Source organism: Macaca thibetana, chromosome 7 (genome assembly GCF_024542745.1).
Source record: "Macaca thibetana thibetana isolate TM-01 chromosome 7, ASM2454274v1, whole genome shotgun sequence".
In the NCBI taxonomy this organism is placed as follows: domain Eukaryota; kingdom Metazoa; phylum Chordata; class Mammalia; order Primates; family Cercopithecidae; genus Macaca; species Macaca thibetana.
The window spans coordinates 107818846-107836413 of record NC_065584.1 but is presented as its reverse complement, the minus strand read 5'-3'; the positions used below and the strand labels follow the sequence as shown (position 1 = coordinate 107836413).

General features: G+C 40.6%; 1 protein-coding gene across 6 annotated transcripts in view; it reads right to left on the bottom strand.

Moving 5' to 3' along the window:
• The window catches only part of ADAMTSL3 (ADAMTS like 3), a 414992-nt gene that overhangs the window by 65359 nt on the left and 332065 nt on the right, over positions 1 to 17568 (bottom strand). For all 6 annotated transcript variants that reach the window (XM_050796105.1, XM_050796106.1, XM_050796108.1 and 3 more), the window contains exon 20: positions 6469 to 6622. In XM_050796105.1, the coding sequence (XP_050652062.1) occupies positions 6469 to 6622 (154 nt within the window). The remainder of the gene's footprint in view (positions 1 to 6468; positions 6623 to 17568) is intronic.

Below are 17568 nucleotides of genomic sequence, written 5' to 3'. Positions count from 1 at the left end.
TCTCTTTCTGGAACTCCAGACCTAATTGTCCACTTCTTGCTGGAAATCTCTTCCAGGTCCCTCAAGTTTAAATGATCATAATCTAAACCAGCAGTCCCCAACCTTTCTGGCACCAGGTACTGGTTTCATGGAAAACAGTTTTTCCACAAACCAGTTGTGGGGGCGGGGGTTGGGGGCTAGATGGTTTTAGGATGAAACTGCTCTACCTCAGATCATCAGGCATTAGATTTTCACAAGGAGCTGCAACCTAGATCCCTCACATGCACAGTTTACAATAGGGTTTGTGTTCCCATTAGAAGCTAATGCCTCTGCTGATCTGACAGGAGGTGGAACTCTGGTAGTAACGCCTGCTTGCCCACTGCTCACCTCCTACTGTGCAGCTCAGTTCCCAACAGGCTACAGACCAGTATCCGTTTGTGGCTTGGGGGTTGGGGACCCCTGAACTAAACACGTTATATGCCCCTTATCCTATCCCATCCCAATTATTCTCCTCTTCTTATATTCCCCAAGTTAATGGCATCAACTTCTGCTAATTTACTCAAGCCGGAAACCAGTGAATCATCTAGATCACGGGTCCCCAACCCCCAAGCCCCTGTTAGGAATCTGGCCTCACAGAGGAGGTGAGTGAGGCCAGTGAGCTAAGCCTCATCTGTATTTACAGCTGCTCCACATCACTGCCATTATTGCCTGAGCTCCACCTCCTGTCAGATGAGTGGTGGCATTAGATTCTCATAGGAGTGTGAGCCCTATTGTGAACTGTGCATGTGAAGGATCTAGGTTGTGGGCTCCTTATGAGAATCTAATGCCTGATAATGTGTCACTGTCTCTCATCACCCCCAGATGGGACCATCTAGTTGCAGGAAAACAAGCTCAGGGCTCTCACTGACTCCACATCATGGTGAGTTGTATAACTATTTCATTACATATTACAATGTAATAATAATATAAAGAAAGTACACAATACATGTAATGTGCTAGAATCATCCCAAAACCATCCCCCACGACCAGTTCATGGAAAAACTGTCTTCCATGAAACTGGTCCCTGGTGCCAAAATGGCTGTAGACCACCGATCTAGATTTCTTCCTGTCCAGTGGCATGCTGGCCCTGCCTCTCCCTGGATCACAAGTCAGTGAGACTGCTAGCAACTATTCCCGACTCTGTATTCAATGACATCACACTGGTAGCTGGAAACCAGCTATGGTGGGAGTATTTACACTATGGAAATAGGCGACCACAACAAATGATAGCTACCTCTCCCCACTCACCACCCTACTGCCAAAGCTAGCTGTTCAACATTCACAAACGCACCACCGTCCCTGCCTATAGCTCCCAACTCTCATCAGGCATCAGGAATTTAGATGACACATCTGAAACATCGTTAGATCTCATCCCCTTTGCTTCTACTCTCATGCTGTCTCACCAAGATATTGCCATATCCCCTTCACTAGACTCCCGGCCTTACTGTTATATTTATTCAATATATCTACACAGCTCTTAGAGTAAATGAACTAAAATCAAACCTGACCAAGTCACTTCCTTCTTGGATACAATTTTAACTCCTTCACATGGAGTTCAAGAGTCTCTATAGTTAACTTTGCAAGCTCTCTCTTGAACCTATGTTCTAGTCCTATGGAATTTGTTGAAGTTCCCCCAAACTTACCACTTGATTTGACACCCCCTACTTTTATCCACACTGCTCTCTTTCCCCACATTCCTCTGTGTCCACCCACATGTGGGCCTGCTGAACGGACATGTCATTCAGAAGTCTGCTCAAGAATTCCTCCTTTGTGAAATTCTTCCTGACCTCTGCCCGCCCATGTCACTGACCACTGCCTTCTGTTTGTTGAATGAATTAAGGCAATGAATGAGAAAAAGAAAAAGTAACACGTATGCCCTGGGACCCTGCAGAAAGTGCCACCAGCCCAAGAGGGTGCTGGTGAGGTGGGCCTGTGCCTGGTTGGGTTTCTACAACTGTAGCTATGACAAGCAGGGATGGGTGTTACTGGAAGCAGCCAGAACTAGCAAAGCTAGAGGAGGAGTTACAGCAGAGGAGACCATATTCTAATGGTAAAGTCCAAGAGGTGTGTAGGAGGCTGGTGAACTAAAGACGCAGGCTGTGTGCCGGTACAAGGAGGGAGACCACAGGTGGGAGAGATGAGAGTAGCTTTGAGATATCCCTGGGAAGGGGCTGTGGCATATTTTTCTTGACATTTCAATAAAATAGGGCATGCCTGGGTTCCTCTTCCCTAATCTATCCTGCTCTCAGTACTTTGGGGAAAAATAAAAATTCTTCTTTACCAAAGCTCAGGAACCGTAAAAGTCATAATTTAAAAAATCTAAAATCAAACACTACATATTTCTGTTATCCTTCTTTTCTTTAGATGCCTGATCGAAAACCAAGACAGGTAGATTTCTAACAGCACTTTGAGAATTAACCACAACTGACATATTTAAAAAGAATGTCCATGAGTACAATTCATTCTGATAAACATGTTGGGGGATTATATAGAAAAAGACAAAACAGAACATTCAGAGGTGCTGTGTACCTACCCCATACAAGCTCATACCCTAATAGGCCAGAATATACAACACAACTTACTTATTACATTTTATCCTATGTTAAACCTATAATAGAAATGAGATAAAAAGACCTTAAAAATAATCAATATTTTTGAGGTTTTAGTGTGTGCCTGGCATTGATTCTGAGCACTTTATAGGTATTAATTCATGATTCTCAGAACGGTCCCATGAGGTAGGTATAAAGACCATTCTCATTTTACAGATGAGAAAACTGAGACCCACATAGATTAAATAACTTCCTCAGTGTCACATGATGAGGTACTGGAAGAACTAGGATTTGAACTCAGGTGAGTTAGCTTAACCACAATGTCTTATTACCCTTCAGACATTAAGTGCAACTGAGAAAGCTTATTGGGGAAGGTAGGGTTTGTGTTGACCCTTCAGGAGCAGGAAGAACTTCAGTCACTAGATATGGTGACGGAAATAATTTGAATAAGGGGACTGTGCAGGGATTGTTTGGGGAGAAGCAGGCAGTGGGTGTCATTGGACTATAGGGTGTGCCGCTGGCCTCTAGGGGGAGCAGAAGACATATTTCCCACCTGACTTGGACCTGCTGCACACCAAAATGGTCACAGCCAAGAAAAATCACCCCTCCAAAGAGGATGGGTTTTACTTAAACCCAAGGCACCAATTAGGACACATTTTCTAGAACTGAAACCTTGGACGAAAATAAAGTTGACAGCACTACTGGGCCTGATTTTCTTGTCTATGGACCTCCTTCCATCATGGATGGGGTAGATCATACATTTCTAATCTGAGGAGGAGAGGGGGTAGATTTGAGGTGAAACAGAGAGGAAAATCAGAAGGACATTATGCCACTGTAGTCTTGATATTCCTGGTGGAATGAAAGACAAGTTCATTGACAGAGAAATGGGTCTATTCAGTAGTTAGGAAATAGTTGCTATGGTGAATTTCTAGGGCATTCTTAGAAAATAGGGTACAAATCCATTAATGTCCAGCTAAAATAGCATAAATATGAAACATGTCAAATTAGCATGGTGATATTATTTTCTTTAGGAAATCCTAGTGGCTCAGGCTAGGAAACCAACCAAACAACCAACAAATCACTTGAAAAATAATACCAGTGTTGAAGCTGAGCAGGGGTCAGTGCCAGAGGTTAATGAAAGGTATAAAGATTTGGTGATAGAGTTGGTTAAGTGGAGACCTAAGGAAGGCCAGCAAAGGTTTTTAGGGCAAGAGCAGAAACTGGGGATAATAAGGAGATACGGAAGAACCAGAGGTCATGGTGAGGCACTAAATAAGCAGGAGTGAGTTGAGGGTAAAGCAGAACAAGAAGCTAATTCTGAGTGCCAAGTAGTGAGGAAGTCTAAGGGGTTACCATGCGAAGGTGATGGGGTCAGTGGAATTGATGAGGTTGGGAAATTGGGATATCAGGTGTTAGAAAGGTCATCAACACAGATATTGGTTGTCTTGGATGTTAGGAAATGTCAGAGAGAAATCATGGTCCTGGCGGTGGTGTGTCCTGAAGAAAGGTGAAGAGTGTCTTATAGGGTCTGCATATGGTGCCTTTGAAGGTATGAAATGGGGCAATCTACATGCTAAGTGTGTGATGACAGCAGGGAAATGGTGCAGAGACAGATGGGTAGAGAGGATAAGAGAAAGCCAACCTCATCTCTTGCTCTGTCATATGATGGTGAAAAGAAGAGGATGCTATGTGAAAGTGTAGAAGTAGAACATAAATTTCAGCAAGCAAGGGCTACTGATCAAAGATTATGGAGTGAGGCCAGGCTATAGCTGAAGTGGGAGCCCAGCTCAGGGTGCATTGGCTGTGCTGGGAGCATGCATTCCTGTCTCTTGTCTACCTTCATGACCTACATGTTTGGCAGGCAGGAGTGGGGTGGAGTAAAGAAGAAATATTACTATCTTTTTTTCTTGTGTTTTTTCTTTCTCCCTAAAACTTGTAGTTTTCTCTGCTCCTCAATGCATGCCATAATAATTTATAATTTCATCTTGTACCACATTGGATGCCCTAATAACCACGATGTATTCCCACATGTTATTCTGTTACTATTTCAGAGGAAGCTGCCAGTATCACTTTAATTTCACTCTCCTGTAAGGCAGTTTTTACAGTCTAGCCACACTGCTATGCAACCATCCGCAATTAATAAAAATTCAGATAAGAGAGGCAGCTTGAACAAAGCATGATAGTGTGCCATATGCTACAGACACTCCTGAATTCCAGGAGACTTTACAACTTGGAATCTCAAGTTTTTGGACTCTTAAGATTTTGGAAATGTGTTCCTCAGGAAAAAAAAAATGTTAATGTTGTCCATGAATCAGCATAGAGAGGCAGCTAAAAACATGGGTAAAAGAATCAGACAGACTTGTGGTCAAGCAGTTCAGTTGGCAGCCAGGGAGCCTTAGGCAAGTCTCATGCCTTTTCTATGTCTTGGGTTTCTCATCTCCAAATGGAGATAGTATCTGCTTCACAATGTTGTTCAGGGGACTAAATGAGATAATGCATGCAAAGAACTCCACATAGCAATTGCTCAGTAAATGTCACTACATTAAAAAAAAAAAAAAAAACTTAATTATTTTTCTTATTTTGTTTTGTGAGTTTCTCCAGGAAAGCTGTTGGTAAATTGAAGTTTTTGAAGTTCAATTTGTTCAATAAATTGAACCTATACATATGTTTTCCTCTCCTAAGGAGCATTAAAATAAGAATAGTTCATTTTTAATTTTTTTTCCTTACCAAAAGTTCAGGAGGGTAACTGAGATAATGAATGTTATTTTACAGGTGAGTAATTAAAGATAGTGAAAAAGTGGTAAATGAACTCCAAAGCTGTTATTTCCACTATGCCTGTTCCCTACCTCCCTTACTAACTTCCTCACCACCACTCTGCTGCCTGCTTTTCAATTGTTGTTATGGCAGGCCTCCACTTACATGTTTTAACACATAACTCTTTTTTCTTTCTTTTTTCTTTTCTTTTCTTTTTTTTTTTTTTTTTAGACAGAGTCTCAAACTCTGTTGCCTAAGCTGGAGTGCACTGGCGTGATCTCAGCTCACTGCAACCTCCACCTCCTGGGTTCAAGCAATTCTCCTGCCTCAGCCTCCCAAGTAGCTGATACTACAGGCGTGTGCCACAATGCCCAGCTAATTTTTTGTATTTTTAGTAGAGACGGGGTTTCACCATGATCGATGGTCTTGATCTTCTGACCTCGTGATCCACCCACCTCGGCCTCTCAAAGTGCTGGGATTACAGGCATGAGCCACTGCATCCGGCCCACATAACTCTTATATGAAACATACATATTTATGTGTAAACATACATTCTATTATGTACACTGAAAATACAGATGAATGCTACATGCCTATTAGCTTTGACTATAATGAAGCCACAATATGAACTCTTTATAGTAAGCTTATTATTCATAATTGATTGAGGTGTACAAACTGCCATTTTTAAATCAAAGTTATTTCATGTTTTATCCTTGCCAATTTTAGATTATACACAAGAAAAAAAAGTTGAATGCTTAAAAAAAGAGCTACGGCTCTTCTACTTTTAATTAAGTCCAAATGCATTCCTAGCAAAGTGAACCAGGAGGTATTTCGGCTTAACTTCTGCAAGGAACACTCCTGAACTCTAAGCAGAAGGAATTATGGTAAAGTGGAGGACATAAATCCAAGTGAGGAAGCCTAAAAAATGCATTTGTTAAGTGGGGAGACATTTCTTAAAACAGACTTTTCTTAGAACTGTATCTTGGTCTTCCACGTTCTACTGATCACTGCCGAAAACACCACTGAGTTCAGCCTGAGTTGCCTTACCCACAGATTAGAAATCTGTTGACATATGGAAAATAAAGACATCGGGACAAAATGAACAGAATCAGCATATCTTGGTGAAGTGCGGACGCCACATACTTACTACTGCACTCAGGCATCTGGCAAGATCTTACAAGAGGGAGCCCTGGTAGATCCCTGCACATCATCTCACTGAGGGGGACGAGCCGGCCTTTGGCTGTCAGCCTTTGACACACCTGCTTTCTTCTCTGGATTCCAACACCACAACTGACAGAACACTGAAATGAGAGTTGTGCAACAGAGTCAAATGGAGCGTGCGCAGGCAGACCCAGCCAACAACAGCAAAGTCTCCAAGGGTGAAACAAGAGGAAATTTTCAGTATGGATGTGCCAAGAAGAAAGCCATTTCCTAGGCTTGAACATCTTTTATGTCATGGAGAGTTTCTTCCTCCTCTCTTCCCCTTCCCTACCCTCCCTTCTCGTCCTTTCTTTCTTTCTTTCTTTCTCTTTTTCCTTCAGTCATGTCCTCTCTACCGCCCTCCCCCTCCCTCCATCTCACTCTTTCTTTTGGAGGTAGTAAGTAATTTCCAGTAATTTATTATTGTGGGATTTTTTTTGGCATTGCAATTAATATCTAATTTATTTTTTAGCCATTCATTCATACATGATTTTTATTTTATTTTTTATTTTCATTTTTAAAATTTGACCCTTTTAATAGTTTTATTGAGGTGTTATTGATATATAAAGAACATGTCTAATGTGTACAATGTGATGGGTTTGGGCTTAATGCAAACACCATGATACCATTACCACAATCGGAGTAACAGACATATCTAACACTTACCGAAGTTCCCTTTTGTTTTTTGTCGCCTGTTTTGTTTTATTTATGATTAGAACACTTCACATAAGATTTACCTTCTTAATGTATTTTGAATTTCACACTACCTATTGTTAACTATGTTTTACCGCAGATCTCTAGAACTTATTCAGCTATAATTGAAACTTTATAGCCATTTAACAACTCCCCATTTTCCCCATTCCCCCAGTCCGGGAAAACCACTATTGTATTCTCTGCTTCTATGAGTTTGACAATTTTAGATACCTTATGTAATAGAATCATGCAACATTTCTTTTTCCCTAACTGGCTTATTTCACTTAGCATAATGTCCTCTAGGTTCATCCTTCTTGCAACAAATGGCAGGCTTTCCTACTTTTTTAAGGCTGTAAAATATTTCATTGTATGTATATACAGTACCATATTTTCTTTATCCATTCATCTGCCTATGGGCATGTCCATTGTTTGTTTGCTTGTTTTTTGAGATGGATTCTTGCTCTGTCACCCAGGCTAGAGTGCAGTGGCACGATCTCAGCTCACTGCAACCTCTGCCTCCCAGACTCAAGTGATTCTCCCGCCTCAGCCTCCCAAGTAGTTGGGATTATAGGCGCTCGCCGCTGCACCTGGCTACTTTTTGTATTTTTAGTAGAGACGGGGTTTCATCATCTTGGCCAGGCTGGTCTCAAACTCCTGACCTCGTGATCCACCCACCTCGGCCTCCCAAAGTGCTGGGATTACAGATGTGAGACACCGCACCTGGCCTTTTTAAAATTATTATACTTTAAGTTCTGGGATACGTGTGTAGAACGTGCAGGATTGTTATATAGGTACACATGTGCCATGGTGGTTTGCTGCACCCATCAACCCGTCATCTACATTAGGTATTTCTTCTAATGCTATCCCTTCCCTAGCCCCCCACCCCCTGACAGGACCCAGTGTGTGATGTTCCCCTTCCTGTGTCCATGTGTTCTCTTTGTTCAACTCCCACTTATGAGTGAGAACGAGTGGTTCTTGGTTTTCTGTTCCTGTGTTAGTTTGCCGACAATGATGGTCTCCCAGTTTCATCCACGTCCCTGCAAAGGACATGAACTCATCCTTTTTTATGGCTGCCTAGTATTCCATGGTATTCCACATTTTCTTTATCCAGTCTATTACTGATGGGCATTTGGGTTGGTTCCAAGTCTTTGCTATTGTGAACAGTGCTGCAATAAACATATGTGTGCATGTGTCATTATAGTGGAATGATTTCTAATCCTTTGGGTATATACTCAGTAATGGCATTGCTGGGTCAAATGGTGTTTCTGGTTCTAGATCCTTGAGGAATTGCCACACTGTCTTCCACAATGGTTGAACTAATTTACACTCCCACCAACAGTGTAAAAGCATTCCTATTTCTCCATATCCTCTCCAGCATCTGTTGTTTCCTGGTTTTTTAATGATCGCCATTCTAACTGGCATGAGATGGTATCTCATTGTGGTTTTGATTTGCTTTTCTCTAATGACCAGTGATGGTGAGCTTTTTTTCATATGTTTGTTGGCCGCATAAATGTCTCCTTTTGAGAACTATCTGTTCATATCCTTTGCCCACTTTTTGATGGGGTTGTTTTCTGGTTTTTTTTTTTTTTTCTCGTAAATTTGTTTAAATTCCTTGTAAATTCTGGATATTAGCCCTTTGTCAGATGGATAGGTTACAAACATTTTCTCCCATTCTGTAGGTTGCCTGTTAGTCTGATGATAGTTTCTTTTGCTGTGCAGAAGCTCTTTAGTTTAATTAGATCCCATTTGTCAATTTTGGCTTTTGTTGCCATTGCTTTTGGTATTTTAGTCATGAAGTCTTTGCCCATGCATACATCCTGAATGACCCTGCCTAGTTTTTCTTATAGGGCTTTTATGGTTTTAGGTCTTATGTTTAAGTCTTTAATACATTTTAAGTTAATTTTTGTATAAGGTATAAGGAAGGGGTCCAGTTTCAGTTTTCTGCATATGGATAGCCAGTTTTCCCAATACCATCTATTAAATAGGGAATCCTTTCCCCATTGCTTGTTTCTGTCATGTTTGTCAAAGGTGGTTGTAGATGTGTGGCATGATTTCTGATTCTGATCTCTGTTCTGTTCCGTTGGTCTATCTCTCTGTTTTGGTACCAGTACCATGCTGTTTTGGTTACTGTAGCCTTGTAGTATAGTTTGAAGTCAGGTAGCATGATGCCTCCAGCTTTGTTCTTTCTGCTTAGGATTGTCTTGGCTACACAGGCTCTTTTTTGGTTCCACATGAACTTTAAAGTAGTTTTCTCTAATTCTGTGAAGAAAGTGAAAGTTAGTTTGATGGAGATACCATTGAATTTATAAATTACTTTGGGCAGTATGGCCACTTTCACTATATTGATTCTTCCTATCCATGAGCATAGAATGTTTTTCCATTTGTGTCCTCTCTTATTTCCTTGAGCAGTGGTTTGTAGTTCTCCTTGAAGAGGTCCTTCACATCCTTGTAAGTTGTATTCCTAGGTACTTTACTCTCTTTGTAGCAATTGTGAATGTGAGTTCACTCATGATTTGGCTGTTTGTCTATTATTGGTGTATAGAAATGCTTGTGATTTTTGTGATTTTTGCACATTGATTTTGCATCCTGAGACTTTGCTGAAGCGGCTTATCAGTGTAAGGAGATTTTGGGCTGAGATGATGGGGTTTTCTAAATATACAATCATGTCACCTGCAAACAGAGACAATTTGACTTCCTCTCTTCCTATATGAATACACTTTATTACTTTCTCTTGCCTGGTTGTCCTGGTCAGAATTTCCAATACTGTGTTGAATAGGACTGGTGAGAGAGGGTATTCTTGTCTTGTGCTGGTTTTCAAAGGGAATGCTTCCAGCTTTTGCCCATTCAGTATGATACTGGCTGTGGGTTTGTCATAAATAGCTCTTATTATTTTGAGATACATTTCATCAATACCTAGTTTATTGAGAGTTTTTAGCATGAAGGGGTGTTGAATTTTATCAAAGGCCTTTTCTGCATCTATTGAGATAATCATGTGGTTTTTGTCATTGGCTCTGTTTATGCAAGGGATTATGTTTATTGATTTGCTTATGTTGAACCAACCTTGCATCCCAGGGATGAAGCTGACTTGATCGTGGTGGATAATCTTTTTGATGTGCTGCTGGATTCAATTTGCCAGTATTTTATTGGAGATTCTCACATCAATGTTTTTCAAGGATACTGGCCTGAAATTTTCTTTCTTTGTTGTTGTGTTTCTGCCAGGTTTTGGTATCAGGATGATGCTGGCCCCATAAAATGAGTTGGGGAGGAGTCCCTCTTTTTCTATTGTTTGGAATAGTTTCAGAAGGAATGGTACCAGCTCCTCTTTGTACCTCTGGTGGAATTTGTCTATGAATCTGTCTGGTCCTGGGCTTTTTGTAGTTTGTAGGCTATTAATTACTGTCTCAATTTCAGAACTTGTTATTGGTCTATTCAGGAATCTGACTTCTTCCTGGTTGTCTTGGGAGGGTGTATGTGTCCAGGAATTTATCCATTTCTTCTGAATTTTCTAGCTTATTTGCATAGAGGTGTTTATATTATTCTCTGATGATAGTTTTGTATTTCTGTGGGATCAATGGTGATATCCCCTTTATCATTTTTTATTGTGTCTATTTGATTGTTCTCTTTTCTTCTTCATTGGTCTGGCTAGATTTGCAAATCTTTTCAAAAAACCAGCTCCAGGATTCATTGATTTTTTGAAGAGTTTTTCATGTCTCTATCTCTCTAAGTTCTGCTCTGACCTTAATTATTTCTTGTCTTCTGCTAGCTTTTGAATTTGTTTGCTCTTGCTTCTCTAGTTCTTTTAACTGTCATGTTAGGGTGTTGATTTTAGATCTTTTCTGCTTTCTCCTATAGGCATTTAGTGCCATAAATTTCCCTCTAAACACTGCTTTAGCTGCGTCCCAGAGATTCTGGTACATTGTGTCTTTGTTCCTATTGGTTTCAAATAACTTATTTTTTTCTGCCTTAATTTTGTTATTTACCCAGTAGTCATTCAGGAGCAGGTTCTTCAGTTTCCGTGTAGTTGTGCAGTTTTGAGAGTGTGTCTTAATCATGAGTTCTAATTTGATTGCACTGTGGTCTGAGAGACTGTTTGTCATAATTTCCGTTCTTTTGTATTTGCGGAGGAGTGTTTTACTTCCAATTATGTGGTCAGTTTCAGAATAAGTGCGATGTGGTGCTGAGAAGAATGTATGTTCTGTTGATTTAGGGTAGAGAGTTCTGTAGATGTCTATTAGGTCTACTTGGTCCAGAGCTCAGTTCAAATCCTGAATATCCTTGTTAATTTTCTGTCTTGTTGATCTGTCTAATGTTTACAATAGGGTGTTAAAGTCTCCCACTGCTATTGTGTGGGAGTCCAAGTCTCGTTGTAGGTCTCTAAGAACTTGCTTTATGAATCTGGGTGCTCCTGTACTGGGTGCATATATATTTAGGACAGTTAGCTCTTTTTGTTGCATTGATCTCTTTATCATTATGTAATGCTCTTCTTTGTCTTTTTTGATCTTTGTTGGTTTAAAGTCTGTTTTATCAGACTAGGATTGCAACCCCTGCTTTTTTTTGCTTTCCATTTGCTTGGTAAATATTCCTCCATTCCTTTATTTTGAGCCTATGTGTGTCTTTGCATGTGAGATGGGTCTCCAGAATATAGCACACCTATGGGTCTTAACTCTTGATCCAATTTGCCAGTCTGTGCCTTTTAATTGGGGCATTTAGCCCATTTACATTTAAGGTTAATATTGTTATGTGTGAATCTGATCCTGTCATTATGATGTTAGCTGGTTATTTTGCCTGTTAGTTGATGCAGTTTCTTCATAGTGTCAATGGTCTTTACAATTTGGTATGTTTTTGCAGTGGCTGGTACCGGTTTTTCCTTTCCATGTTTAGTGCTTCCTTCAGGAGCTCTTATAAGGCAGGCCTGCTGGTGACAAAATCTCTCAGCATTTGCTTGTCTGTAAAGGATTTTATTTCTCCTTCACTTATGAAACTTAGGTTGGCTGGATATGAAATTCTGGGTTGAAAATTCTTTTCTTTAAGAATGTTGAATATTGGCCCCAGTCTCTTCTGGCTTGTAGGGTTTCTGCAGAGAGACCCACTGTTAGTCTGATGGGATTCCCTTTGTGGGTAACCCGACCTTTCTCTCTGGCTCCCCTTAACATTTTTTCCTTCATTTCAACTATGGTGAATCTGAAGATTATGTGTCTTGGGGTTGTTCTTCTCGAGGAGTATCTTTGTGGTATTCTCTGTATTTCCTGAATTTGAATGTTGGCCTTTCTTGCTAGGTTGGAGAAATTCTCCTTGATAATATCCTGAAGAGTGTTTTTCAACTTGGTTCCATTCTCCCCATCACTTTCAGGTACACCAAACAAACATAGGTTTGGTCTTTTCACATTGTCCCATATTTCTTGGAGGCTTTGTTTGTTCCTTTTCATTCTTTTTTCTCTAATCTTGACTTCACACTTATTTCATTAAGTTCATCTTCAATCTCTGATATCCTTGTTCTGCTTGATCAATTTGGCTATTGATACTTGCGTATGCTTCATGAAGTTCTCGTGCTGTGTTTTTCAGCTCCATTAGGTCATTTATGTTCTTCTCTAAACTGATCATTCTAGTTAGCAATTCCTCTAACCTTTCTTCAAGGTCCTTAGCTTCCTTGCATTGGGTTAGAACATGCTCCTTTAACTCGGAGGAGGAGTTTGTTATTACCCACCTTCTGAAGCCTACTTCTGTTAATTCGTCAAATTCATTCTTTGTCCAGTTTTGTTCCCTTGCTGGCAAGGAGTTGTGATCCTTTGCAGGAGAAAACACATTCTGGTTTTTGGCATTTTCAGCCTTTTTGCGCTGGTTTTTCCATGTCTTTGTGGATTTATCTACCTCTGGTCTTTGATGGTCTTTTGAGGACCTTCAGGTGGGGTTTCTGGGGTTTCTGTGTGGACATACTTTTTGCTGATGTTGGTGTTATTCTTTTCTGTTTGTCAATTTTCCTTCTAATAGTCAGGCCCCTCTGCTGCAGGTCTGCTGGAGTTTGCTGGAGGTCCACTCCAGGCCTGATTTGCCTGAGTATCACCAGCAGATGCTGCAGAACAGCAAAGATTGCTGCCTGTTCCTTTCTCTGGAAGCTTCGTCCCAGAGGGGCACCTGCCAGATGCCAGCCAGAACTGTCCTATATGAGGTGTCTGTTGGCCCCTACTGGGAGGTGTCTCCCCATCAGGAGGCACAGGGGATCAGGGACCCACTTGAGGAGGTTGTCTATTCCTTAGTAGAGCTCAAGCGCTGTGCTGGGAGATCTGCTGCTCTCTTCAGAGCCAGCAGGCAGGAACATTTAAGTCTGCTGAAGCTGCACCCACAGCTGCCCCTTCCCCCAGGTGCTCTGTCCCATGGAGATAAGAGTTTTATCTATAAGCCCCTGACTGGGGCTGCTGCCTTTCTTTCAGAGATGTCCTGCCCAGAAAGGAGGAATCTAGAGAAGCAGTCTGACTACAGTGGCTTTGCCAAGCTGCAGTGGGCTCTGCCCAGTTTGAACTTCCCAGAGGCTTTGTTTACCCTGTGAGGGGAAAGCCACCTACTCAAGCCTCAATAATGGTGGATACCCCTCCCCCCATCAAGCTGGAGCATCCCAGGTCAACTTCACACTGTTGTGCTGGCAGTGAGAATTTCAAGCCAGTGGATCTTAGCTTGCTGGGCTCCATGGGGGTGGCATCTGCTGAGCTAGACCACTTGGGTCCCTGGCTTTAGCCCCCTTTCCAGGGGAGTGAATGGTTCTGTCTCGCTGGTGTTCCAGGCACCATTGGGGTATGAAAAAAAACCTTCTGCAGCTATCTTGGTGTCTGCCCAAATGGCTGTCCAGTTTTGTGCTTGAAACCCATGGGCCCTGGTGGTGTTGGCACCCGAGGGACTCTCCTGGTTTGCAGGTTGTGAAGACCATGGGAAAAGCGTAGCACCTCGGCCAGAGTGCACCATTCCTCACGGCACAGTCCCTCACGGCTTCCCTTGACTAGGGAAGGGAGGTCCCTGACCTCTTGTACTTCCTGGATGAGGAGATGGCCCACGCTGCTTCAGCTGGCCCTCCATGGGCTGCACCCACTGTATAACCAGTCCCAGTGAGATGAGCTGGTACCTCTGTTGGACATACAGAAATCACTCACCTTCTGTGTTGATCTCGCTGGGAGCTACAGACCAGAGCTGTTCCTATTTGGCCATCTTGCCAGCCATGGCTGATTTTGATTTTTAAATACTCATTACAAAGTATCCAAGAAATACAAACGTATAAAAAGGAAAGTTTAAAAAAAATCACCCAAACTGCCATATATAAAGTATCATGAATAGTGATAATCAGTGTGTATACATGCAATTTCAACTTGAAAATGTAATGCAATTTTATGAGGTATATTAGAAAAAAAGAAATTAAAGTAAAATTAGAGTTGTTGAACATTTGATATTTTTTAAACCATGATTAATTCCCAAAAGAACACTCTAAAGTTAATAAAGAAGATTAAATAAACCAATAATAGATTTGGATAGTTATTTTTAATGACATTTTGACTTAGGAGAGTATTTACTGACTTGCTACTAAGAAGGATGAGGAAATAAGCACACTTACATTTCCTCTACTGTATTAGTCCAATCTCATGTTGTTAATAAAGACATACCCAAGACTGGGTAAGTTATAAAGGAAAGAGGTTTAATAGACTCACAGTTCCATGTAGCTGGGGAAGTCTCACAATCATGGCAGAAGATGAAGGAAGGGCAAAGGGATGTCTTACATGGCAGCAAGCAAGACAGAATGAGAGCCAAGTGAAAAGGGAAACCCCTTATAAAATCATCAGATCTCGTGACACTTATTTACCACCACAAGAACAGTATGAGGGAAACTCCCCCCATGATTCAATTATCTCCAACTGGGTCCCTCCCACAACCCATGTGAATTATGGGAGCTACAATTCAAGATGAGATTTGGGTGGGGACACAGCCAAACTATATCATCTAGCTCATCTCTCCAAATTTTAGTTAGTTTTCATTTTATTATTTAATGTCAAGATTTCTGATATTTATGTTATGTTCTAGAATACAATTGTTAGTTGATTAGTCTTAATCCTACACAAATGAATTCATTACTCATCTCCCACCTTTTTTACCAGGATCTATGCATTCCTGGATTCTCTGTTTTGAGTCATCTCTGTATCTCATCTTGGCCCTACAGATTTTTCAAGGGCTTATCAGACAGTATTCTCTGACTGCCTCTCTGTTGTCTCTCTACATGAAGAACACAGGATGAAGAGGAAATCCTTGAGTCATGCTTGCTTTTCCTTAGAATTCTGTAGATCCTGCTCCATTGTCCTCTTGCATTGAATGCTCCTATGAAGATGAGAATTTTTAGTTTATTTGGTTGACTTTCTGTTCAAAGGGGGTTTTGCTTTATGAGGTTCAGCATCTTACACAGGGTTAGTGGTATATGCTGTGCTATTATGACTTGCAGATAAAAGCTTTTATTAAAGGGAATTAATTCCCCTTATTTTGTCTCTGAATACTTTTCTGTTCCATGTGTTTTGTTCTTCTCAACAAATATCAATTATGCTTATGTTTGATCTCCTTTGTCTGTCTTCCATATCCATTATGGCCACTAAAAACCAATTTTATATCCTTGTTCTTTTCCATATAATTTTATATGACTTATTCCAGTCTGTATCCCATCTCTCTTTATTTCCAGTCATTTCCTTTATTTTCATCAGTTGTTGCTTGTAATGTAAGTTTTGTGTTTGCTATTTTTGTATCTGCCATTTAAAAAATTTTTCTCTTTTTTCTTGATTGTTCCAGTTGTCTTTCCATCTCCTTCTGTTGTCTTATAGTCTCTTGTTTTGAACTCAAACCTCACTTTAAAGCCACTTTTTCCCTAGATTTCAAGACTATAACTTCCTTGGAAGTACAGAACCTATCTGTCTGAACTTTTCTCTGGGGAAAATCTTTGTTATGTTATCCATGTGACTCTTGCTTTATGCTCCATTCCCCATCCCATGACTTCCTCCCTCCCTTTCAATTTTTCCCCCTAGTTTTGGTGCATAGATTTTATGCTGGTGCTTTGAATACAGCTGGCTGTTTGTGAGGCACATGGGTGGGAGAAACGAGCTAGGGAACTTTACATCCATTTGTTGTCTTCAACATTCTGTCACCAAAACTCTTACTTCCTCTACCCACATCTCCCTTCAGATTTTGGAATTTGAATAGTTGATGAGACAAATAAAAGAGCCTCTTAAATAACTGGCTTACTGTGTAATAATCCAGCAACTGCTGCCCCCCACCCCTTCCTTCACACCACTTCATCTCTGGCAGCCTTCCTTGGCAAGGAGTCATAAAAATATGCTTTCTCCCTCAGCTCTGTCTCCCATCACAGTTCTGCAAGGAACATCCTCAGTTTTTTTTCTGAGGTACTTTGTGGTCCAGGATCTAGTCTGTCATCAAAGAACTAGAAAAGGCCTTTCAGGACTGCCACATTAACTCCTAGGGAAATCTATATCCTGCTTGGTGCCTGAGGAAATGTTTGTCAGCTCTCAGCCTTCCCTCTCATTCTGATCCAGATTTTATGGTCTTTGCCAGGTGTGTTTCATAATTTATAGTTTGGGATTGTGGCCATTTCATTGTTCATTGAAGACACAGTGTTCCTTCTCTTTCATTCTTTTAGTGGGTTTTTCGTTGGGTTTCAAAGGAGGAAAATGGAATTTTTAAAAACGCTTTTAATGACATCTTTTAACAGAAAGCCCTGATTATTATTATTTTTCAGTATAGACAAAAGCTTTTCATAAGCTTTTGAATAAATATTTCTAAATTACCATTACCATACTATCACTCTTTTAACTAGTCAAAACATCACCTAGGAGTTTCTCCCATAATAAAAATGAATGTCAGCTTTTTATTAAACTACTATGTGAGTTACTTTTGTTCATATAAAAGTGGTTAAATAACTGCCAATTGCTACTCATAAGACATTTCTAATGATACATATTTGACTTTTTCTCCCCATCCTTAATGGAAGGATGGTTTGTAAACCCTTTTTTTCTGGAGGAAAGTCTTCTGTGACTGTGTGTCTGCTAAGTTAAAGCAAGCACGCCATCAGAGAATGTCCACAACTCACAGAGAGAGGAGATGTCATTATCAGTGCCACTAATTATCATTCACAAAGCAGCAACTTTATGCCAAAGCTTCTCATGGTTTCTTCTATAGACATCTGGTAGATTCCTCAGGAATCGCTCATGGGAACAATATACATTGAGTTCTTGCATCTTCAGAACTATTTGTCTGTGGCCTTTAAATCTGAAAGTCAGTTTGGCAGGATATAAAATCTTTGGCTCATACTTTCTTTCCTTCA